This window comes from Phaseolus vulgaris, chromosome 7 (genome assembly GCF_000499845.2).
Source record: "Phaseolus vulgaris cultivar G19833 chromosome 7, P. vulgaris v2.0, whole genome shotgun sequence".
NCBI lineage: Eukaryota > Viridiplantae > Streptophyta > Magnoliopsida > Fabales > Fabaceae > Phaseolus > Phaseolus vulgaris.
Window position 1 is genome coordinate 29,338,399 of NC_023753.2, and position 27,252 is coordinate 29,365,650.

Here is a 27,252-nt window from a genome sequence, read left to right on the forward strand (position 1 = left end):
TAAAAATATTAAAATTAAACATGAGCTATTTCTTTTAGGATGCATTACGGAGCTAGTCATAAAACCACAAAATGCAGTTTGTTATGTAAATCCAATTACGTTGTCGTAAAAGTGATTACAGGCCAAAAAAAAAAGGAAAAATGATAAAATGTGTTAAAATATAGATTTACATGGAAACTAAAAGTTCTCGCAATTCCGCCACGGAAGGGACTGACTCAGCAGGATATATCTTGGCAACAAGTTGGACAAAACTTTCGTACTTATCAAGAAAATCCTTCTGTCATAGTTTTGGGAAACAATAATCAGAATTTGTCATACGCATTTGGCGTAATAACATACCGATAATAAAAAATAATAATGCAACTTACAGCTATTTCATATGTTAACTAATTTCTAACAGCAGTCTTTATGGGTAAATAAAAAAAAATAAAAAATCTTAAAAACTTATAACCGTGTTAGTGAAATTTTAATACTACGGTTGGGGAGTCTAAATCGCTAATGTTGCATAATGTCAATAAATTACTAAAGACCACTATTTTATGCCAGTCCATTTGACAATGCTGAAACACAGTACGTTGGGGTCTGAGTATTCAATACAAAAAAATTCTCTAAACCTTAAGCTCATTTTCAAAGTTTGTGGAATTTCAGTGGTAATGGACTAATATATATATATATATATATATATATATATATATATATATATATATATATATAGTGCTTTGAAGATTTTTATGTTTATTTTATTCAAATTTACGATTTCTTCATTAAACGCATACCTTAGTCAAGTTCTAATTTTTTAAATTTAGTCAATTTTCATAAATTCAATGGAAAATGTGATATTCCCGTAAAAAAACTTGAGTAGAGCGTACCTTGCATTTATCCCATAAGGAAGGTAACAGTTCCTCCGAAGTCAAGTTTTTCTGCAACTTCTTATACATCGCAGCAATGGACTTGTCCACCTATAAAAACCGAACACAAGTCACGATTTAAGTATGTCACTTATGAGACTTATGAGACTGCATCTCCATACCTTCTTCTCTCACTCCATATTAATATGAAAATACATTTTTATTTTTTTTGTGACCCCATACATAATCTAGAAGATGTTTTTGGATATGGAATTGTTCTTTAGATTTATGAAATCTGGAAGTCTTTTTTAAATTTGAGATAAGCCTATAGATTAGGTAATCTAGAAGCTATCACGCATTTGAAAAAAAAACTTTCAGATTACATAATCTGAAAACTAATCTCAATCTAGAAAAGACTTTTGAATTATATAATCCAGAAACTAGTCAAACATCTTAAAAAAAAAAAGCTTCTGGATTACATGAGATATAAAAGACTTCCAAATTATGTAATCCATAAACTAATCACAAAAGTTTTCTGGATTATATAATCTGGAAACTAATTACAAAAGAATTCCGGATTACATAATCAAAAATATTAAAAAAGGATATATTTAGAATAAAAAAAAACTTATGGGATGGCACAAGAAAGTATGGAGGTGCAAGAAGCAGTCCACTTACGAAAGTGTTCTCAGAAATGATAGGCACACACACTTACCCCAGATAAACTGGACTTTAGCGTCTTCCGTAGATCCACTTTTGACAGCCCAACTTGGAAAGGAATCTGAAAATGATTAGAATATTAGACAATTCTGAATGCTAGAAGGTGAAACATCAATTCTAAATTTAGTTATTAATTATATATAAAATAAATTCCGCTAAGATCCCTTAAATTTTCTCAAATCATACCCAAATTTAAGATTTTCTTTTAAATTCTACACAAATCTCCCTTTAGGAGGATTAAAATACGCAAAAACATATAGCCTATGCAGATAGGATATACAAGCTGAAATGTCAAGATTAGCCTGCGTTTTTTTTATTGTGGACTAACATAAAAGCCCGCATGACCCAACACAATCCTAAAACAAATTCTATGTAAATATATAGTCCAAATAGTTAGTCTCAGTGTATTTTTCTTCCCATAAAAAGTTGTATGTACTAAAATTGGAGTAAGTGGCATTCATTTTTATAAATCTTAAAATTATTAATATTGCTTCTTAATTGTCTGTTGTATATATATTAGGAATAGAGAACAAAGCCATTTATTATATATAATTAGAGTACCTAATTTAGGTTGAACAAATTAGAATTATTGTATCATTAATAGCTGTAAATGTGTCTGTACTGCTTATGAATGAGAATAGAATCAAAGGTGGCAAAAGTCACTTTCTTGACTCTATTACAATCAGCAATGTTATTTTGTATGATATTTTTGTGTGAGAAGTGTTACAATCAATCAGGTTTCGAACAATCCAGACGCGGAGACGCGGAGGAAGAGAGAAAGAATAAATGAGGGAGAATATTACTTTCTTGTGCTTTCACAATAACTGTTTCATCCATTAAACATTTTCCATCGTACGGATGGCGAGGTTTTGGACTATTTATGTTTAGATGAATCAAAATAGATACCACATTTTGATAATTTAGTCTGCTTTTTTGTTAAAACTGAGAAGGAAATCCCAAATAAAATGTGTGTGGACTTATAGTTTATTACACATGAAGCCAAGAAAAGAATTTTAGACCAGATCTACAGTGTGTAGTTCAATCAATGTTGGAGATATGTTGCAATCAATAGGTAAGTATAATAAATCCAAATATACCGAATTTCTGTACAGCAAGAATGTAGGAAGATTAACAAACTTAATTATACCGAAACAGACCTCTTCAGATGCAACATTATTCAATATCAAGTCCTCGATCTTTCGAGCAAACTGGAAAAGGCGTTCAAATTGCTTTCCAAGGAAGAAAGGCATAATGAGTTAACATCTGATAGGCTATAAATACAAGTACGGTTGACAAAATGACATAAATAGAGAGTAAAACACTTACATAGTAGATAATCATACTAATATGGCGTGTACAAGCTTGCTCGTAGGCTTCACTAGCCTGATGATAAAACTTGGCTAAAGTGGGCACAACATTTGCAAGGTCATACAAACTGCGCAAAAAAAACAAAATAAGTCGAAATATGGTTTTGTCTCTGTATACAGAATTACCTACCAAAAAATGGACTATTGAAACAGCCTCGAGCCTCTATTTGGCAAGGTGATGCATAAACATTACCTATTCTGAAATGCAGCATAGTTTTCTATAAGAAAAATATCTGCATACTTCGGATCTGCTTGTGAATTTTTTTCTAAAGTTACAAACATTATGCTGACCTGTCAAGCAACAATTCCCAGTAAACAACATGCCAATATTGGTCACATGTTGAAAAAAAATATGACAAAAAATACAATACCAAAACTGATGATTTAATACTACTTGGATAGCAAACAAAAGGGCTAAGAAGTAAACAATTGAAATCACCACTAGTAGTATCCATTAACATAGGCAGATGACTTAAGACTATCAATTATTCACTAGGATGCATCATTGTCTAAAGAAAATCATGAATACATGAACAGCAAAACAAAATTATTGGCCGTCTAGCCAAGGTAATGTTAAACCTGTAAAAGTTTTCTAAAATACTTCTTTACTGATGTAATATGTTTGCTTACTTTAATTGGTAATTTGTACAACTGATGGCAACGTGTACACGTCCTTTTTTTCTGATAGCATGTATGGATGTGATTTCCTTTAACTTTCACATGTATATGAATGAGAAATATAATGTACATTATGGTTTTAGCAGCAGAAATAATTTCTTTTGTCTCTCTTCTCTTTTCAGGCTTTTCTTGTTGTTAATGGTTTAGGCCAATGTTATTAAACTATGCTTAACCAATAATAAAGTCATCAACTGATGTAAGTCAAAGTTGATTGGATCAGATAAACTAGGTTTTATTTGATGTTGTTGAGGATCTAATACTACTAGCTATCCTTTAGAAGATATAGGAAGAAGAACCACTAGACTAAAGCAAGATTTTAGTTTATATTCGAAAATTTTAAGTTAAATATACATTTTTACTAAATAATTTAATATTTAATATAAATCAGTTCATTTGATTTAAATAGTATCCACTTGTTCAACCACTGAGCCATTGATCTAATAACCCAACTGAGTCTATGACCAGTCCAATTTTGACAACACTGATTTAGGTTGTGTTCCTTTAAGTTGTGTTCTTAAAAGCTGTAGGTTTGAAAAAAATTGAATGCAAACACTAGTCAGTGATCAGATGGCTTCAAGAAGCAATGCCTATTCTATTCCCAAATTTTCTGGAAAAATTGTTGTGTATGATTGTTTAAATCAGACCATGTTTGAATTCTGTGGCTTATGAGAGAATCTAGACCAAGACCAGAAAGTTCCACATTGAGAGTTAATCCTACCATAACTCAATATCTGGATCATGACCAGAAAGTTCCACCATTAAGAGAGTTAATCCTACTCTAACTCAAATGAAGCAACATGAAGAGGAGACCTTTGAAGAAGAAAGTTGTTACTTGCTACACTCAGCCTTGACAAATGATGTTTTTAAAAGTATTTTATGAATTTGGAAACAGCCAACCAAATATGGGATGAGATATCAGAAAACAAAACAGTTCTGAAAAAGTACCACTTACAATTTTTGTGTATGCTTGGTCAACCAAATCCCTCGACTGTCCTGCAACATACTGCTCCATCTTTGTTGCAAGGGATGCAAATCTATATGCAAACAAGCGAGACATTACTAAACACTAGACACGAAGATAGACTAGAAAGTAAATAGTGAAGCGGCTCATACACCAAATAGAAACGGAGTCACCTATACATCTTAAAATTTTGGCCTTAAAGATTTCAAAAATATTCTTTTGAAACATCATGCAAATTTAGAGAACCTTGTTAGAATCTTGAAGACATGTTAGAATCCTATGTATATATAACTTATGATATTAGGATCAACTATATTGATTCTCCAATTATGTTATCAGTCTAAAATAGGGTAATTGAATATTCTTTCCGCAATTGTTTTCTCCCCTATAAATTGAATAGCTACGCTGTAGTCTAAACATACGGAATTCATCATGTCTTCTTGATTATGTTTTCTCCCCTATAAATTGAATAGCTAAGCGGTAGTCTAAACATCATGTCTTCTTGATTTCTCTCTTTTGGACATGGTATCAAGCACCTACAAGAAGGGAACCCCAATCCATGCTTTTACCTGTGGACCCACTGCTAATAGGTGTAATTTTTTTAGAAACTGTATTTTTTTTCAGTTTTTGTTTCTTTCCTTACCAAGAGCAAGGTTCAATAGATTTAGTACAACGATTTCACAATTTGACATGACTCGGAGTGAGGTTGAACACTTTATCTCCTATCATCAGTCATCTACTTGTAACATTTATTGTGTTGTTTATGTAGATGATATTATAGTACTTTTTCAAGCATGTTCAAACGAAGAATTTTGGCAAACTAGAATATTTCTTAAGGATAGAGATAGCAACAATCAAATAATGGGATCAACATATCCCTTAATAAGTATGTGATGGATATTTTGAAAGAGACGTGATAAATTCCAAGAAACTAGACACCTTGACGGATCCCCCAATGTACTCCTGCCAAATTATGGGAGTCAGGGGAGTCTCTTCTAAATCCTGAAAGGTACAAATGATCAGTAGAGAAGTTGAACTATCTTATTCTTAATTGCCCGAATATCTCATTTTCATTAAAAATAGTAAGTCAATTTCTTAACTCTAATATATAAGGAACATTGGGATGTAATGACTTGCATTGTTTGATACATCAAAAGAGGTCTGGAAAAAGACCTTTTGTATGAAGACAAAGGACACACTCAAATTTTCTTTTATTGCATATTTGTTATAAAGATAATCTTGTCACTTGGAAAAGTAATTGTAGTCAGGCCCAATGCAGAAAAAGTGAGAGAAAAAAAAGTGATAAAGGACCGAAGATATAGTCTTTATTCTGAACAAAAAAGTCCTGATTGTCTTATGAGATGAGTGAAAAAAGTTAACACCAAAGTTCCGCTCACCTAGGAATGTATGGTAGGACACCTGTTTGGCGAGCATTGCGCTCATTTCTTTCAATTTGATGGCAAGCATCATCCACAAACTGAAAAAAAAATCCATTTGAATGAATTGGGTTAGCATCTCAATCTTCTATGTGCAGTGACAATTCTTTATAAAACTAGTCACATACTCGGCTGAACTGCATAGATATGCGACACTCTAGGTCATCAAGCAAAATGCGTACATATCCTGCTGCATCAGCTTTCTGACTAGAGAGATAGCGCTCTGTAGTTCCATGCATTGATATGCAGCACAAAGGATCAATCCTGTATGCCCAGTCCACAACACCAGCGAAGTCTTCCTAAAATCAGAGAAATTATAAAGTAATTTTAGAGCAGCGAAATCCATTAATTAATATAAAAAAAAAAACATCTGGAAACTCTACAAATTGTTCAATTATATGGCATCATATATTTATCAATTATAGACCATAACATGATATATGCTATGTTCAGCTTAAATGAGATAAAATATCAAATGCTGCAACTGTGAGTAATTGTTTTGGTCCCTGAAAAATTAATCATTAATAATTTTTGTCCTGAAAGAAATTGCTGAAGTTTAGTCTTCAATCCATTGGTCATTTTAGTCCCCATGCTAATTGATGTCTCACAAGATGGCATCCGCAGCTTCTTTTAGGGCGTTGAAAGATAGTCCTCTTCTTCTACCATACATCTATGTAGCATTTATTGTGCAACAATCAACATTTCAATTGGAGCTAACTCGTGTCACTTAACATAAGGACTGTTGAATATTCAATAACCTTGAGAACAACTTCTTTCTTTCAAAACTAAAATGTCTACCACTTTATCTTGAATTTGAATCCTCTGACACGAGTTAACAGTTATACTAAGAGAAAAACAAGATACACAACAAGACAGTTAAATTTTCATTACAAAACACTGAAAGAATTTCTTTCTACCACGTCACATCTATCATGCTAAGAGAGTTTATTATATACGTACTTCAATTCCATCAAGCAAATCTTGAAGTGATTCATTTAAAGCTGCAATATCCACCACAACAGTTTTACCTGTAAGGAAGAATAAATGTCAAAATTATGGAACAATTGATCACATCATAGTAGTTTAACAAAAACAAGAAGGAAACTTCTTGAAGGTGAGACATGTACCAGATGTAATACCATCATCATTATCCTCGTCATTGTGTTTAATTTTATTACCATCAACAACGGTCGAAAGAACTTCAAAGCACATGAAGTGTGCAAGAAAGGAGCTCTAAAACATAAACCATTAATATTTATACGTCTGAAATATGAAATATTTACAAGTTTGAAGGAAGGGAGAATACTAAGAAATTTCACCTCATCCACCAGAAGTGGGATAAAAATTGTGAGCATCTTTGCGTATGCTTCAGAAACTGTTGCAGTATCAGCAGGATTTACATTTTGACCAGAACCAGTGAAGACTTCAAGCCAAACAGAGGGGGTTTTAGAAGTTTTCACACCAACACGAAGTTCATTAGCAAATTCGCGAGCCTATAGAGGAATTCTTAAAACTTCAGACTCCATATGCCCACTATTCTACCAAAGCATAACAAACCAGAATATATAAACCAAAATTCAAATAATAATTATAAAAATATTTGTCAATTGTAATAAACTTCCTTTTAAGTGAAGGCCAAAAAAGTCACAACAAAGATGAAGCAACATCAAAGTTAAAGATGTTCTATTCAATTATTTGCAGAATTATTTCAAGACATCACATCTCTCCACCAGGTTCTTTACATATGTTTTTGAGACAGTAGCTGAGATGGACCTGAAAAATATAACCATTAATAGCTCCAATTGATGCAATAAAAATCTTACAATTGGAGTTTGGGCTTTTATTTCAACCTGAAAAACTAGCTCATATGAGGATTACCCAATTTTATACACTATTTTGGTTATGTCACTCGTTAATATGAAATCTCCAACAAGAAAATAATAATAATCTTTTCCAATTTGATGTCTTTACTAAAACCTTGTCTCGATCTCACTGTCAATTTCTAATTGGCAAATTGATGCTTCAAGATCCACCAGCATTAATTTAAGGGGAGGATGTCATGAGATTAGCTAAATCCCTAATTTATTTCTTCCTTATTGATTCCCCTATAATTTCTTTACAATGTTTACTTGAACAAATTTGCACAGATTTGAACAGCTTAGTCACTTGCTGTTTTATTTCATTATGTATTAGGCAAAGTTCTTTGTATAGCTAGAGGGAAAGCTTCCTAGTATAACATATTAATGATGTGAAGCATTCAGTCAAATTTGATAGATTTTATTCTCAAGCTTAGGAATAATATGTGATAGATTTTTCCCTTATTTCAACTATAATGACTGTTTCTCAATTCATCAAATGACCAAGAAATAAAAAAATAACATGAATACAATGCGAATAGGTTGAAATCTCAGACCTCCTTGCGAAGAAGCAAGTTTAGGGAACTGCAATAAGCTTTTCTCAGTGGACCCAAACAATTCTTATCAAGAATCTGCAAGTTTACAGGAAGCTAATTAAGGAAGAAACAAAGAACTTAACTCAGTGAATATATACACACAAAACAGAACTTTAAGCAAAAAGTGTAAATCATTCATAATTAAACCTTTAAATGCTTAAGAAGGCGTGCATATGTCCTGCACTTGAACCTCAAGTCAGCATGATCTGGCCTTTTCAACTGCCCTCGCTGTTTAGAGCAAGCAAACAAAGTGAAAAATGAATGATTCTAATTTCTACTACTTCAAAAGTTTATCATAAATTTATGCAGAAAATATAAAATACCTGAGAAAAGTAATTTTTATCATTCAACATAAAGTCCACAAAAGTAGCAAAGTAACTTCTCATGTACTCAGAAGCTTTCCCAACAAAAGTAGACTTTATTATTTGAAGTTCTCCTCGTTTCTCTTTAACCTGTACAAGTAGCAGAAAGAAACCATCACTAAAACAAATGAGTTTTAAATCCTATACATGTTTTCCAAACAGGCCATGGCAAATATCTATTTGCTCAGTGAGGCCCAAAATTCATACCATTGAAAGTAAACAGTTTCCCATACCAATCAATTCGGAAGCAACTAATGAATGCAAATCAAAATTGTCATCTTAAATCTATTTTCTTTTCTTCATTTAACATTAACAAAACAACATGTAGGCATGTACCTTGAACTTCCTATTTCTAAAGAATTAAAACTTGCTTTAATATTATTAAAAGTAAGATAAAGAACATACTCCTCTCATTTTTGCATAAGTAGGATCTATGTTAGGCACTTCTAGACCCCGCATGGCAGTTGTCAACCACTCACATGCTTCTATGTTTTGCTGCATTTGTGCTTCATCAAATGAATCTCCTGTCAAACACGCTGAATACTACAGCCAATGAAACATCATTGATTACCAAGCTATTAAAAGTTCATCAAACTCAAAACATGCGAATTTACCACTTGAAGCCATACCTCGGAAGGGATACTCAATTGCTCAAGAAGCTTATCAAGCTCTTCCATAAGAGTTTTGTTATTTACACTTTGCATTTCCAACTTGTTATTGCGCGTTTCAATCTGGGATACCACACAAGGATTGAGACATTAAGAATGAAGAAAATGAATTGATATCCCTTGTGTAAAAATACACACATAGGGGTGTTTATTTATAGATGAAAATAATAATATAATCAATAACATAATAATAATAGAATAATATAAACTATGGGCTAAGCCCGTTACATTTAACACTTCCCCTAAAGTTGGTGCATATAAATCATATGTACCAAGCTTTACAAATATAATCAATTCTAGGTCTCCTTAAAGATTTAGTGAAAAAATCAGTTAATTGATCATTCGAATTAACAAATTTAGTCTTGATGTCTCCAGACACAATCTTTTCTCGAATGAAATGAAAATCAATCTCAATATGTTGGGTCCTTTAATGAAATATAAGGTTTGGTTCATCAAATTTTTATCAATTTAATTCATCTACTCCAAAATCATTTTGGTAAGTCCATCAAAAGAGGAAATATCAGATGATGGTATACAATATGTAAATAACAAGTTTGCTGGAAAAACCTACCAAAGGTTTTGAAAGCCAGAGCATATACCATTAAAATACTTTCTTGTAATTGAATTTTCAAGATGTACGAAAGGTAATTCTATAACTATCAAAAGTACATTCTAGATCTTTTGAAGAAAAAGGATTACTTAGATGCAAAGCTGCTGAGTGAAACTCCCATTGAGCCCAGCATAAAATTGCAACAAGCTAAAACTGAAGGTATGATAGCACACAAAGGTAGGTGTTGACGGCTAGTGGAAAGGCTAATATATGTATTTGTGCGTATCACACTTGTCCAGACATAACCTTTGTTGTAACATGATAAGCCAACTTATGCTTGCACCATAACCTAAATAAACACTTAGAGGGAGTATTCGGAATTCTAAGATACTTGAAGGGATCACCTGGGAAGGGACTACTGGATAAAAACAAAGATTCACCAAATCTACCATCACAACATTGCTCCAAATGAAAAAGGACAGACCCAAGATTCACATAAGGTACTATCATACCAAGTTTTCTATGCTACATGAAAGTCGAACTTAGACATTGTCAAATTAATTGGGTAATTATTTTGAAGCTAAAAGGTGTACAGAAGACAAATACCAAGAGACAAATACCATATCACTCTGCGTATTGATTTTGAAAAGAAAAAGTAAAATAATAGTAGCAATTAATATAGCATACTAAATAGACAACCGTTTGAATTACAAAAGCCATGACAGCAAGGAGAAAATGAAAAATAGGTTTTAACCATTAAAAAATACTAGAATAATTCGTAGGTAGTATTGTGTTTTACCCAATGAACTAAAACAATCAACTTGATGAACATGGGTTCTAGTAAATACACTACCATAAATACCATAAAGTAAATTGCAAAGCAAATTATGCTCACAGCTTGAACTCTACAAGCACTTACTGATTCAATATCTTCCCTCATGTGTCGAAGTTTTATGTTGAACATGCCTAACCATTCATCCATGTCTTCCAGACAATTTGTTGCTGATTCAAGCCCGTACAACACCTGCAAAACATAGTAAAATAATTTTAAATTCATAATGACGAGCAACATGAAGATTTGTAAAAGGAAGCAGACGTTTCCTTACATCACAACAACTATAATGGTTGAAGTGAAAAGACAAGAGCTTAAAATATCAAAATGAGGTTCAAAGTTCTTAGAGGGCAATAAATTAAGCAAATTAGTTTACCTGATAAAGAAGAGCACAAAATTGTATGGGCGCTCAAATAATTGCACTCATAGCTCAATACAACATAAATGGTTATTTTAGTCTATTTTTAAAGGCATAAAATTAAGCAGAATAAAATACATGAATCAAGGAACCTGTTTACAGTTTACACAAATAAACATTAAGGTTATACCAGCAAAAGAAAGAAAATCAACTTAAAGAGCAGTTATACCTCATCTATCAAAGGTTCACTTTCTAAAATGGCATGCACATTTGCTGCTTCCAGAGCCTGGAGCTCTCTTTTTAACCTTTCAGAAAATGCCTCTGCTTCACCAACACCCATGATATAACTGCACATTCAAAGACTAAAGGTAGCGTACCAAGAAATTTTGGATAGTGAAGACAAGATAACATCTCATACTTTACTCCACAAAAGAAGTTTGATAAAGATTGACATGATGGGGGCAATGTGATTGATGAGGCTAAAATAGAAATTTAGCATTGATAATATTAATAAAAAATGAAATAAGTAGGGACATATGCCCCCCATTTTGATACAAGTATGTCTGTCATTCCGGGGGAGGATCTTGTCGGTGACAAGGAAACCCATGCCTCTCCTCCAACTTTTTCAAAATTTCATATATATGTGTAGATATATTTAGTTGGAATCCTTTTTATTTGGGAATAAGTTACAATTATACATAGATGGTAAATATTTGAGCACTTAAAAAGTAATATGACTTTTTTTAAAAACTAATGTGACTTTTGTATTTTAATATTAACCATTTATGATACGGAAAAATGATCAATATGTATTTTTCTGTAAATTGATTTTTTTTCTTTCTCAGTTCTTGACTTCCCGCACAACAAGATATCTCTTGTGCAAAGTAAAGTGATGCAATCTGCTTAATAATGGAAATTATATTTGTGTTAAAGTGGTGCAATCTCCCAACTTTTTTCTTTCAAGCTGCCACAGGTCCTTCTACAACAATTTAATTCTGCATAGTTGTATTGTAAAAGAAAATAACACCCAACAAAAGCATTTTCCTAAAAGAATAACCTAAGTATCTTTGTCTCCAACTAACACATAAATAAATACTTTCATTTCAACTTTTAACATGTAACAATTATGTTAGTACTTGGTACTTTTTTGGGGGGCAAACATCACAAGTATTGTCCTAAACTTTCATGAAAACTAATCCTGCCTGGTTGGTTTTGGCTTTGCTCTAGCCAAAAAGGTGCTTCTAATGGGTTTTGAAACCCTGCACACCAGGTGAAATAAGATACATAGAGCTCAGTTTTCCTACTAAGCCACGTCTTGCTGTTACTACTACCTGAATTCCCTGTATCAATATTAATCACAAAATATGGACAGAGTTTGTAAGGGAAGAGATAGAGACTTTCTATGGCATTGCAATAGCCCTTTGTAGAGAGAACACATGAACTATATCCTTATTCATCACACATATTTAACCTCAGATACAATTTAAGACAGAAAATGATAGCACCTACGTTCCCAGAAGAGCCTCCATGTCCTCTTCCTCTGCCTGGGAGACAAGTTCCTTTTCAACATAGACTTTCAATTCTGTTTCAGTCACAGAAGATTCAATAGAAGCACCACCTTGTTGGTTACTTTGAGCGGAAACTGCAGGTGTATTTTCCTATTTCACATTTTTAAAATAAATAAAGGGTAAACCAGTAGTGTATAATCATTAAAAGCAATCAGTCACCGAGAAACTATTTTTCAAAGTTAAGATCATCAGCTTGAAATCAAGGACTTCAATATCACTGATGAGACAGGGTCGCACTCTATCCGAAAGATATATACAGAGCAATTATATAGTTAAAAAAGTAAAGTAATTATCTAATACAAAATAATGATTGCAGCCTGACAGTAAATCAACTTTGAACTTAAGTGAATAGAAGACCATTATTCACCTTAGCCCAAAGAGCCATCTCCACAACATCAATACCAACAACCTTAGGTAAGCGACCCAGGACATCTTTGCAGATATTTAAGATACAAAGCAGGACGCGATTTCTATAAGAGGAGTAATAGATGCAGTGAGCCAAACATCACTCTCCTGACATAAAATGATAAAGGATTAAACTGTACATACATGCCTATATTAAACATTTAACGTATTAACCTGTCATCGGTATTGCGCATTGTCCACTGTGGAGGAGCCACAGTCTGGCTTCTAAGGTTATCAAACCCCTGTAAGATATATATGTATTAGCAAATAAAAAGAGACAAAAATAAAGAAATACAAAAGGCATTTAGAAACAAGCTTCATAATAGAAACAGGCTGCATCTTGATTTGATTATGTTCCACAGACTGGGAACATTTAATTCAGAACCATAAAGATATGACAGCAAGAAAGAATGGGATATTACCAGTGTAAATGTAAATCCACTCGTGTCACTTGTTACGACTTCCATTTTTGAGAGGTGCTTCAGCTTGTATAACTTAGCAGGCTACAGCACAAGAAGTTTCTTAGTCAACAGAAATATGCTTAAACCTCCATTTAAGACAAATTCAAGGTGGAAGAAAGGGACTATGCTAAAATTTACTCTATGCAGTTAGTTGGCTTCGGTTTATCTATTTCTTCTATCAACAAAGGAAAGGTGGATAATTTCCTCACACTAATAATGATTATATTTTAAGAGTAGCGATATATAAATATGCTATATCTCCTAGGTTTTTATGCATTAGGGAACAGAGATAAAATCATGTTTTGCTACTAATATAATGAGATGGATAGAAGGTGCGTGGAAGAGAAACATTCTATTAAATATATTAAAAGCCTCAACTATGCTGAATAGTTGGTTTGTTCGCGTCATCCTTTTTTTGATTGAAGATGCATACTAGTTTATACTAAGGTTGTGCAATTATTTGACATATAAAGCAAGGAACATAACCAACCGAAGTAGCAAGGGTGAATGAAACTCAACAAGAATAAGATTTATACATTAAATTTAAAAGTATAAGAAAAAGCAACAAAGATGGAAAAATCATTTCCATAAGTTATAAAAAAATGAAAATTTTAGCCAAAAGAAAAAATCAGCCACACGCAAGACTTTTACATTATTGAGCTACCAGTGAAGGACAGAATTGGGGAGAGAAGGACATTACCTCAAGCACCCCTCCTGTTGAATACTTTAAAACGCGAAGAAAAGCTTTTGTACGCTGACCTTTCGCTTTTGCTACACAAAATAACATGCTCTCACCAATAGTGCAACAAATAAAGAATTCAACAAAATTATCACCACAGTAACACACGATGAAATGACCACATTCAATCACCTACCCATAACATCACCAGTTATTAATACACTACGAGTTAATGTCTTCAAAATGTTAAATCCTCCCACTTATACCACTATAAAAGGGAAAAAAACTGCAATCACCTGCTAACTTAAGGGATGCATAGTTTTAGTTTCTAATTACACACACCTGCTGTCAACATGAAACTGAAACGGCCAAACTAACTGGCTTCAAAACAAGCCAAACCCTATGAAGTAAATTCTACTCTAATCCATAAGTTAACACAATTAGGTGAAAAGGTTTCTACAAAAATTAAGTGTATCAATTGATTTAGCTTTCAAAACTCATGTCATTTTAACTGTTTTGATTTTTTCTTATAATTACTTGAAAAAAAGGTCTATTCAAATGTTTGTTATACAACAGCCAATAAGACATAAGAATCGAAAAACATCTTGTAAGGTATCCTCAACGAGATCAGGTAATGCACAACTGCTACATTTTAAATGTTTGGAGCGACAACCGCGGAATGCATAACTGCTAAATTTGAAACATAAGGACCATTCTTCGCAACACACGTCATGATTCAGTGATTCACATATTTATTGTGAGGAAGGTTCTAGAAGTGTGAAAAGTTATTCCGGCATTGATCGCCAAATGTAGAAAGATAGAGAATACGGAGAGAGTGAGAGAGAAATGGCGCGTACTGCAAAGAGCGAGAACCCTAGGCTTAGCCATTTGACGACCAAGCTTAGCAGATTTTCCCCACGTGCCGTGAGTCTTGACGGTCCGAATGGAGAGAACGACCTTGTGCCTGGTGCCCTCAACTGCGAGCTGGCACGCTCGCCGGAGCTCCGCATCGTCGGCGCTCGATTTCGCCATTTCTTCTCTGATCTCAAACCAGGAGCGTGTGAGGACTTTGAGCGAAGAGGGGATGTGCCTGTTATTATTTTAGCGGTGAGTCTAACAAAATGTCATAAACGGTTTTCCGTTGGCGCTTTCTCCTTGCGTCCGTGGCGAACTCATGTGCTTCACTTTTTAAGTGTTGTGATTGGTCCAGTGCCTAAAAGCTAATTTGGACGTTCTCAAATACACTCGCCTCTCATTTCGTCGGATCACCTTACAATTCACAAGAAATTTCTGAATTTTCACTTTAAAGATTTTTTAGGAGAGGGAGTAATATTTCAAGGATAAAATTAGGAGTTTGTTCATTGTTTACTGTCACTCATGGTTAATTAATTAAAATATTAATTAATTAAAATAAATAGATAAACTTAACTATAATATTATTAAGATATTAATAAAGTTAAACAAAGCATTATTTAAAAACGGAGGGTACTAATTATGAAGAGAAAATATTAACGGAGGGTACTAATTATGAAGAGAAAATATTAAAGGAATTGCTTTTTTTTTTTTTTTCTTTGGGCGTTGGTCTACCGTACTTTTTTTTATATTTTTTTTACGTGTTACGTCCTATTGAAATTGAAATGTATGAATTGATTATTAACAAAGTAAGCTAATGGTTACAGAAATAGATTATCAACATTTTATTTTCGCGCCTTAGGATCTCGAAGTGATTAATCTTATAAATAAAATTTTAATTTGGACTAATTTAATTATAATAACAACCCTACTCTTACCTTTATTTATATAGGTAGTTTAGATAATGAACTCGTAAGAAAATGTTATTGGGATTAATTATTAACTCTACTATAATATCTATATATTTAAAAAAATGAAAAAGTTTTACTATAATTTAACTTGTACGGTTCAATCTCACCGTCTAAAATTTTTTAAAATATTTAAATTTAAATACATTTTTACTTTTCATAAAATGAGTGCATTTTAGTTTCTTTTTAAAAAAAAATTGAAAATACCAGTTTTGATCTTAGTATCGTATGATATTAAATAACATATTAAGTAATTATTTTAAGTGACAAATATTAATGTTAGGTTAATGAGTGTTAGTCATAGTAGATGGTAATTGAAAATAAGATAAGAAAACAAACCAAATACGTTCACAAAATGCAGGTCATGATCCAAATTCTCTAATATCAAGTTTCGTCAGGTGTTGTCTGTACACATTTATATTGTAATAAGAAAACGAGCTACACCATCTATAAAAAGACTATTTAAAAAAATAATAGTAATAATGAGAGAGCGAATGTAATTAACATATATTAGAGAAGAGTTATTATATTTTTTTATCATATATATGCAGAAGTTAAAAGCGTAAATGGGAAAAACATGTATTAATATAAATATTAAATCATATTCTCTTTATTTATTTATTGTTAAACATACACGTATAAATAAAAATGTATTTTTTTTTACTGAAAACAATGTATTGTTATTAACTAATATAAAATTGAGTATCCTAAAAAGGTGTTAAAAATATATTTGTTCAGAATAATTATTATATCTATTAGATATAAACAAGTTAACTAATAGGTATGAATTATTAAAAATTACTTAAGACACGTGATTTATATCAATTAATTTAAATATTTAGATAAAATCGACATTTAAAGTTATGTAGTCTTATTCTCAATAGTTACTTGTGAGAGAAACATACAAAATGTAAATTAGTATATTGAGAATTTAAAAGTAGTTATTTTATTAAGACGTCTAAAATTATATTTTTCAATTTATTTTACAAACACTTTTTAGTAAAAATAACTATGAATCTAAATATGTAAATCGGTGACAATTTAATTTACAAAAAATATTAACTTATTAAACTATATTTAAAGATGAATTTGACACTAATTATATTGGTTATATCACTTTAATATTAAATTATAACAAAACATAATGTGTGCAACTTTTGCATAAAATTAAACATTTTTTTGTTTTTTATAACAAAATAAATATCTAACTACTAACTAACAAAAAATCTATTGGTTTAACTAATTTTATTAATAGTTATGAGTATTTAATATTTAAATTGGGAGAGAATAACATTCTCAATGTTGACGTAGTGTAACAGTCAAAGTGGTAGCACAATTACAAAGAAACGGAGCGTTAACGAGTCACTGGAAACGGCGTTCCTTTCTTTATCTTCTGTCGAGAAAATATTCACTTTCATTTTACACATTGTTGGACGAGAGTGAGGAGGCAAAGCAAAGCAAAGAAAGTTGAGAAAGGAATTCGTGGAAATCAAGGAAGCCATTGTCGTCGAGATCGAAGGGTCGAATCATGGCCGCACACTCATCAACCTCGAACATGTCAAACGCGATTCCTAGAACATCCTCCACCTCCTCACTCTCCTCTTGCTTCATCAGTTTCTCAGAGTCCCTCAAATCCAGCAACTCATCACCGTCCGAGTCAAACTCGTTTATCACTCTCTCCCCATTGTTTATTCATGCAACTTCTCCATACAAAAATACATTTTTATTTTTATTTTCCCAATTTCATAAATTAGTTTTCGGATTCATAAGTTAAATAAGATTTCCAAATTATGTAATCTGTAAAGTTAAATAAGGTTTCCAAATTATGTAATCTGTAAAGTAATCATGCATATGATAAAAGGCTTCTTAAATTATGTAATCTGGAAACTAATTACAATATTATAGAGGGACAATTTTAGAAATTCCAAAATTTATGGAGGTGAAAGAAGAAGGTATGGATGTGCAGGAAGAAATAGTCCTGCTCGAGATCTTCCCATCTCTGCCAACGTCCAAGTGATGAGATTGTTTCTTCCTGCACCTCCATATCTTCTTTTGGCACCTCCATACACAATATGAAAATACATTTTTATCATTTTTTGTAACCCCCATAAACTAGTTTTCGGATTATGTAATCCAAAACACATTTGAAAAAAGACTTCTAGATTACATAATCCGGAGGCTAAATAAGACTTCCGGATTATGTAATCTGGAAAGTAATAATGCATCTGAAAAATGGCTTCTGGATTACATAATCCGGAAGATAATTATAAATTTGAAAAATAACTTCCAGATTACGTAATCCGAAATATTATAGAAGGACATTTTTGAAAATTCAAAAATATACGAAGGTGAGAGAAGAAGGTATGGAGGTGCAGGAAGAAACAGTCAAGTGATGAAAAACGTCTTTCAACCTGTTATCGTCTTTTGGGCCGGAAGGCCCAATAAGAGATGGCGTTGCCGGTAATGGTTTGGGCCTGGTAGGAGTTAGGCATGGAAAGAGACTATTTCTTGGCTTCTTCTTCCTGCACCCCCATGTTTTTCTTCCTGCACCCCCACAATTTTAAATATTCCAACATTAACCTTGACCTATAATTTCAAAAGGGGCTACCGGATATCGGGATCCAGTAATATATTATGGACTCATGAATCCGGAATTGATTAAATTGTGTTTTCCGGATGAGGGGGTGTTCTGGAAGGTAAAAGGTCATAAATTGTTGTTTTCTGGAGTGCTGAATCCGAAAGCCTAAATTGCATTACGGATTGGTGGATTCGGAATTGTTTTTTTGTGTTATGGATTCTTGAATCCGGAATGCATCACTTGCATTATGGATTTATGAATCTGGAATTGTTTTTTTGTGTTATGAATTCCTGAATCCGGAATGGTCTTTTTGAATTATGGATGGTTGGATCCAGAATAATGTTTTTGACGTATGGATTCATGGATCCGAAATGCAATTATTTTGTTTCATTTATTTATTTATTTGTAGAAGCATGGATAGTATTGATGAATTTGAACAATAATTATATGATGGAGTTGGTCTGTGGGATGATGATACTGAGAAGTCATTATTCATGTTCTTCATGTTTTTCATCTTCATTAACATGTCTTTTTCTAACAGAGACTGTGGGACGTAGACGACCTTGTGAACCTCCTTTCCTAGTCTTCACCATTACTATTCAATTACACCATTCAAGTTAAACCAAATTACAAACTAATGAATAAGATGTTGAACCAATACAAACAAAAAACAAAAAATATAAAATTCTATTGAAACCAATAGATAGGAAAAAAAAATTGTATCATTTCTACTAAACAAATATAAATAAACTATAGACAAAAAAAAAATATTAAAAGAAGAAAAAAAGAATATCATTGCAAATCATCTTTGAAGATAGAAAAATCTTTTGATGAAGTTTTATATGTTGAAGAAAGGATGACCATAAAAACACAAATCCGGATCCACAAATTTGGAAGCTTCCCGGATCCATAAATTCGGAACCTTCCTGGATCCACAAATTCGAAATCTTCCTAGAACCACAAATCCGTAATTTTACCGGAAGCAAAAATTTGAGATTTTACCATATTTTGTGATCCGAAATTCTATCGGATTCTGTAATCTGGAATGGAAGAAAACACTTACGGAAACAAAAATCCATAAAAAAAACGGATGTACAGATCCGAAAGCAAAGAAATTTACTTACCTTTGTCAAGAGAACTCTAAATCACCAACAAAAAATGTGAGATTGAAGGAGAAGGATTTGGAGTTGTCGCACTGTTGCTAGAACATGAAAACGTGCTGCTATTGGAACATGAAATGCACAAGAGATCCTTGCCTGCACCTCTTTAGGATTTTTTTAGGTTAAGGATATTTCTGGATTTTTAAAAAATAATAAGGACGATCTAGTCTTTTCATAAAAGTACGGGGGTGCAGGAAAAAATATGTGGGAGAGCAGGAAGAAACTGCCTAGTGGCCAATAATCATGGGATATTTTTTGTCCATAATGTTTTCATGGACCCGTGGACTTCTCTGGTTCAGGTTCAGACAAATTCTTCCTGCACCTCCTTAGTTTCTTCTCTCACCCCATATTTTAAAAAATACTAAAATTATTCATTTCGAATTTTATAATTTGTAATGTAAATTTTGTATTCTAAATTTTATAATCTTAAATAAAAAAATTTACATTATCATATCAATTTTTCATTCTAAATTTTACAATATAGAATACAAATTTGTATTTTGAAATTTATAATTTATAATATATTATATTATACAATTTGGGATGTAATGTATTTTAAATTCTATAATCGATAATACATTGTATTCTAAATTGTGAAATACATTTTATTTTAAATTATAGAATTCGAAATACAAATTTTTGTATAAAATTCAGAATACTTTAAATCCATTAATTTGTATTCGTGAGGGATTAGACGATGGTGGATGGATGGTGCTTAGATGGTGAAGGTGAAAATTGGAGGTGTGGGTTGTTGTGGGGGTAGAGGGGGTGCTCAATTGAGAAGATTAAAAAGAGGGTAAAATTGTGATTATGCTTCTTATATGGAAGTGCATGAAGAAGGCATGGAAGTGTATGAATGATTTCCCCTGGTTCACTTGACAATTCTTTTTGGGACATTTCTTTCTGCACCTTCATGTATTTTTCTTGCACCTCTCATAAACAAAAAAAGAACTCATTTTTATCATGTTGTATTTGAAAGTCAATTTTAGCTTACCGATTATACAATTTGAAAGTCATTTTTTTTCTTAAAAAAAAACTTATAAATTACACAATCTAAAAGTCATTATTAGCTTCTAAATTGCACAATTCAAAATATATAATCCAAAAGCCAAAAATGAATGTTGGTTGTGCAATTCAAAAGTAATGTGATATTCTCTATAAAAAAAATTAGACAAGTCATGACTAAGGTAGCGCTTGGTACTCGTGATTCCTTCCTCGAAAGTCGCAACAATAAGAGAAATGACGACACCGTTGGACAGGACCTTGATGTTGGTGATCTTTTTTACCACAAACATTATTCAAGAAGACAACTAAGATGATGGGAGTCATTTTAGATTATGCAATCCAAACTTCAAAAATAATTTCAAAATTATGTAATGTACAAGTACTTTTTAAGAAAAAATGACTTTGAGATTTTCCAATCCAAAAAGTAAAATATGACTTTCTTCTTTTCAGCACCATGCCTACTTAAAAAACGAAATTACCCTTTAGTTTTATTTTGAAAACAAATCCTATTAGAGGTGTTTGTATTTTGATTTGGTACCTTTTTCGTAAAATAGTTACTCAAACAAAATATAATCATTTGATTTAGTTTTATTTAAATATAAAATTTGAAACAAATTAAATCAATGTTTACCTATTCAGCTTTTAGATCGATTTTATTAATATAAAAATAGTTAAACATTTAATAATTGTAATATAAAAAAAATGATATTCATTAATTTTATAATACAAAACTTTTTAGATTTGTTTGCCAATTATTAGATTTATAATTTTAAATTTATCTCATTCATAAATAAATTACACAATCTTATAATAAAAAATTGTTATTATATTTTAACGAGTATAAATAAATTTTAAGAGAAATGATCAAACCATAAAGTAACTTTTAAAAGACATATTTTTGTGTATGTTTGTTATTTGATTTTCAATCCAAAATTTGAAAAAAATATTAAATGAGGAAAATGTGGATTTAAAAAATCCAAAGAAAATTCAGTTTGGATTATTTTTTGGTTGGTTTTTAGTTATTATTTTTTTAATCTTTAAATCTTACTTCATGCATTTTATATAATAATTATTACATTTATATATCTCGACACATTTATATCATCACCTCGAAACTATTAAAGGCATTGATGTTACGATTGAGAAAAAACTTAATTTACAACCGCTATTATTATTATGTTTGACCAGGAGAAAACGTTAGAGTTGCGTTCATAATTGACAAAAAGTAACATCATCCATGTAACTTTTTCATTTTCAATTCATAACATTTTAACCAAACTTCCAAAATAGGGGTTTTATTTGATTTATGGAATTAGCAATCCATAAATGTATTGCATAGCAGAGAATCAAAAATTGTATTCCATGGCCCACCGAGATAATGGTAGGAAAAAGCTTAAATTATTAAAATAGGATTGTATAGAAACATTTTGTGTATTGAGTGTTTTGGAAAGGTATTTTGAATTACTCTCTTTTATAATAAAATAGTTGGTAATTATATTTATTTTAATTAGCCATACAAATTCAAAATTGTCTATCTAAAATATAGTATTTGATTAAGGTGTTTAGATTTGTGGAGAAATTTTGGTTGACTTATTGTTGATTTTATCCTAATTACTGTGGGAGTTGGTTTTCAATATGCAAAATGTGTATGACCAACTGACTTTATACAATATAGAAAGCATACGGGGGTAGTCATATGAATGTTGATGTTGAAAAGAATATGCAATAGGAATAACCATAGATACCCCTTGATGGATAATTTAAAGAGGGATACAAGGATACATCTTGTTTATCAATATATGAAGATCATGTGGCTAAAAATTAATGGGACTAGTTGGTAAGGAATTTGATGTGATTTAACATAAATTTTGCATATTTTTATATTCTTATTTTGTTTGTAATAAGTTGTTAATTGTCTATGTTTATAGGAATGTGGGTAGTTGAAGTTGGTATCTCATGGGAGCAAGATGTATAAGTTAGAGGTCAATGTTGGAGACAACAATAATTGTTGGTCAATGTTGGTTATGAGGCAACATATTAGGGGTTATTATTTGCATTCATTGAGAGTAGGTGCAAGGACATCAATAATTTCTATCCATCTATTTTTGTTGACTAAGAGTGTCATTTGAGTCATTGTGTCTTACTTAGTGTTGTTTTATGACCTTAGAATTTGTGGCAAATATTTTTAAGAAACAGACGTGGTTATATAACAACTAAGCATACCTCACTAGGAGCTTGTTGGTGGAAGTTCTTCAAACATAAACAATTAGCAATGTATGCTCAAATGTAGGAGATTCATTTCATTTATGTGTATTACTTTTAGTGTGAGATATATTAAGCACTTTACGTATGCTAACTACTTTTCAATTGCTCCCATATAACCAGAGTGAATCTTTATTAACGTTGAATCCCTATCAAGAACCAAAATTTATGGTAGTGAATCAACACCCAAAAACAACCTTTTAGTCTTTATAAAAGTCCAAAAATATTGTTTACATTTACATCCTAATAAGACAAACACGATAGAGTGACATCCTAATGGATGTCACACTAACAATCTACACAAAGACAACTTATACTTGTAATTTACACCCATTAACAATATTATGTTAAATGCATTGGTAATTTAAGTTAATTAAGGTGTGTCCAAAATATATTTGTCCCAATTTCTAATTGTCACTGAATCCATGTCAATAAATATACATGTCAAGTTTCATTATATGTTGCACTTCAGTTTTAGGGCTTTCTTCAATGTGTATACCTTACAATTTTTTCGTTGTGTTTCTTCGATGTCACTACAATACTTTTATATTTCATCAAACTCTTTATTATATCAACAAACATAAATTTATCATTAGTTATTAATCTATTGACATATGAATAACTTATCAACATATATGTAAAAGTCATGAGTATCACTTATACAAACTAACTTCATGATCCATCCTTAGTAATTAGTCATTAGTTATCATTGCAATTTAAAGGGAAAATCCAATTTCACAATTCATTAATAATTGTTAGGAAATCTTTCTTATATATTTTGTCTTTATCATCTCTCTAAGAATATAAAAAAATATTTTCTTTCCTTATTAATCATTTTTTTATTCAACCTCAACATTGATCATGTTAAACTCAAACTTAAAGACAAGTTGTCAACTCATTTCAATTTGTCGTCTTACTTGATAAAGACCTTCAAAAGTATATTACAATGTACAATATAATTTTTTAAACTATAAAAAAAATAATAGAAAAATATATTTTACATATTTTATTATTATAACGGTATCACTATAATCTCATGCATTATTTCGTCCTTAATGAAATCATAATTACAATCAATTCTAGCAACAACATTCAATCCTTACTTTGAAAATATAACTACAAGAAAAAATATTTTTAACGTAGATTATATTTAGCGTTTCTGACAATTTTAACCCCCACTAAATGTGTTACCCGTGATTTATTTTTCTCCTGGAAGATCCATCGTCATTATTACTGATCGTTTTGAGTAACCCCTAGAAGATCAATTATTTTTTATGATTTTGTAAATCTCTGTTACTTCCAAAAGTTTTTTAAATCCCTGTTACTTCCAAGGGTTTTTTAAACTCCCATTACTTCTTTAGGGGTTTTAAACTCTCTTTACTTCCAAGGGGTTTTTAAACCCTCGTTACTACCAAGGTTTTTTAAATCTCCGTTACTTTCAGGAGTTTTCTAAACTTATGTTATTGCTAGGGGTTTTCCAAACTCTATTAATTTCCTTTTTTTGTGTTTTTTCAAATGAGTTGTTATTTTTAATGCACAAATATAATATACAAATAAAGTAATTGAATTATAAAATATAATATACAAAGAAAACAAATCTAATAAAGTATTCTAAAAAATTTAACGTAATTCTATATATAGAACTAAGTGTAGAGAGAATTCTTAAAATAGTTAAGAAAATCTTGGTTTACCTGTGTTTTGAACCTCCTGTAATCTATTAAGAATAATCAACAGTGAATTTTATTTGGACAATTGAAATTCCACCTCCACGACCAAAAAGAAATCAATTCATCCTTAATCTCTTAAACTGGTTGATATTTCAAAGAAAGAGAGTTCCAACTTTGAGAGCCCTCCCATGTCTAATTTTCTCAAGTCATCGAATTTTGGTCAAGAAAACAATATCCCCAAATCATTGTTATCTACAGTTGTTTCCAAAAACCTTGGTTCTCGATTCATATACACTTACAGAGTTTGTCACCTGTCTCATCCATTAGTAGTATCCGCACAAACAAATTTCCACTAGTTGGACCCAAAACATCATTTGAGGAAGAAATGTCTCTCTACCAAGTTTAACTCATCATGAGCAACCTCTTCTGGTACTTCTTAAATCCTAATCATTTTCACTAGAAGTGTATCATATATTGTCATTCAACTGACATAGTTCTTAACTTTTTACTACAACTATTTTTGTAACTCATACGAGGAGGGATTTAGTTGATAGTGTAAAAATCTTTATACCAACATGAAAAATTAAACGATCTCTTTATTTTTTTTATTACCTAGAAATTGAAGCTTTTTCATAAAGGAAGTATTTCTACCAAAGACGATGCAGTAGAGAAATCATTTGGTCGTACTCTAAAACTTTTTGGGACCACCCTACTGGTAACAGATACATGTAAACCCTTTGTATAAATTGTATAAATACATTTTCCATAGGGTTCACCAACATAACAAGGTACTTTGTTCTTATGGGTCTTGTAGCATACCTAGAACCTATGTGCAGTCAAGCCTATGGTTGCAAGTCTATGTATACAATATGACCTTTAAACGTTTATTTTATTGTTTATAAGAATGGAAAGCAGGAACTCAAGAGTTTATAACTCAATTAACACTCCCTAAAACTATTTTAAAAGTCATATCAATAAGAATTTGTAATTAAGTAGAGCACTTTCTATACTCAGTTCATAAAAACTAAATTCAACACAAAGTAAAAGTATCAGATAGAGAGACACTTTGTATATCAACATAGAATATCATATTTGAAACCTTAGCAATTTCCAATGCAAACAAAATTTACAAAACTACACATCAAAATAAAAATGCAAATAAACAAATAAACAAATAAAAAAATATTCTAATGGAATTGGGGTGTTGCACGTCACAAGGTTGTGGTTAAACTAAACCTTCCAGTGACTAAAGCCACAAACAAGCATCATTCATGACATTTACTTCCAAACATCTCCTCTTTCATCTTCTTTACGAGTCTCTAGTGTTGTCTTCACAACTCCATGGACCAACACATTTGCACCAAGTGGAGGTTCCCTGTTCACTTCCATTTTACCACCACATGTTAACATCTACCTCTCAATTGAAACCCTTATATTCCCCTCCACACAAAAAAAAAACACGAGAAAAATCACAAATAGACAAGGTAACGACAAAGGAAATGAGAGATAAGCCAGAGACAATTGAGACACTAAACCCGCAAAATGCATTTAGTTTCAGGGAAAAAATGCACCACTGTTTTGAAATGAAAACGCACCTTTGAAAACAATTTTTTCAACAAAACAAACAAGACAGGAGAAGTTAGCCAATGAAGTCATCCAGAACGTGAGAAATATGAAAATGAAAACCAATTTTTAAAAGCCAAATAGGTAAAAGAAAAATGAATACCAAATAAAGACGATGAGAGAGAATATAAGAGATGAAGACCGAAAGAGTTGAAAAATATTTTTTAAGACATAAATATCAGAAAGCGATTATGCCTCCTTTGAAATGAAACTGGTGAAGTGTGTAAATTTTGTTTAGAGAAATCGTTTCCACAATAAAATTTGTTAAAATGCAGGAAAATCAAAGTAATAAAATTTTTGTTGGAGTTCATTAAATAAGTGTAGATACTTGTCATGAGTTTGAAAAATCCCAATTATCCAGGTGTTTTACTAGAGGTTATTATAACCTCTATTAATAAATCTTTATTAAATTTTTTTCCTGTAGTGTATCTATATTTTGTTTGATAACTTGGTTAAATACTCCCTTTTATTACAATTGTGTGAAAAATAAAGTTATACACTTTGTTAAAGAAACAAATGTTATGTCTTCCGAAATAAATGATGCATAACCTTTTTTTTTTCTAGAAAAACCTTTTCAAAATAAAAATGAAAACATAACACATTCTAAAAACATAATTCAAAAATACATGTTTCGTAATTCAAAAATATCTGCTAATTATGGAAACATTTTTCACCACCTTTAGATCCAACTACTAACGTAATACAAACAACCAAAATTCATACATTAATCCACACAAGAGTAACATAAAAACAACAATGCAAAAGTGAGTTGGACCATCACACCCAAATATA

At 31.4% G+C, this 27,252-nt stretch overlaps 1 protein-coding gene across 1 annotated transcript; it reads right to left on the reverse strand.

Moving 5' to 3' along the window:
- On the reverse strand, positions 1 to 15,592 carry LOC137829760 (exocyst complex component SEC3A-like). Its single transcript, XM_068636663.1, has 25 exons — positions 15,203 to 15,592; positions 14,367 to 14,437; positions 13,628 to 13,708; positions 13,380 to 13,447; positions 13,168 to 13,270; positions 12,742 to 12,890; positions 11,462 to 11,579; positions 10,962 to 11,066; positions 9,454 to 9,555; positions 9,230 to 9,367; positions 8,786 to 8,914; positions 8,610 to 8,690; positions 8,424 to 8,498; positions 7,330 to 7,503; positions 7,138 to 7,243; positions 6,971 to 7,038; positions 6,139 to 6,309; positions 5,972 to 6,051; positions 4,566 to 4,647; positions 3,129 to 3,226; positions 2,895 to 3,003; positions 2,726 to 2,797; positions 1,564 to 1,629; positions 870 to 959; positions 1 to 277 (listed from the first exon to the last, which is right to left on the reverse strand). The coding sequence occupies exons 1-25, from the start codon at positions 15,375 to 15,377 to the stop codon at positions 167 to 169; spliced, it is 2,622 nt and encodes an 873-aa protein (XP_068492764.1). The 5' UTR covers positions 15,378 to 15,592; the 3' UTR covers positions 1 to 166.
- Positions 15,593 to 27,252: the final 11,660 nt, after the last annotated feature.

Bases quoted from the DNA above. Each gene is read 5' to 3' on its own strand.
- LOC137829760 (XM_068636663.1), bottom strand. From the start codon at position 15,377: ATGGCGAAATCGAGCGCCGACGATGCGGAGCTCCGGCGAGCGTGCCAG. The intron at 13,271-13,379 runs GTTAATACGTTA...CTCCTCTTATAG, and splicing joins ATGCGCAATACCGATGACAG to AAATCGCGTCCTGCTTTGTA. The intron at 3,004-3,128 runs GTAATGTTTATG...TTTTTTGCGCAG, and splicing joins TATGCTGCATTTCAGAATAG to TTTGTATGACCTTGCAAATG.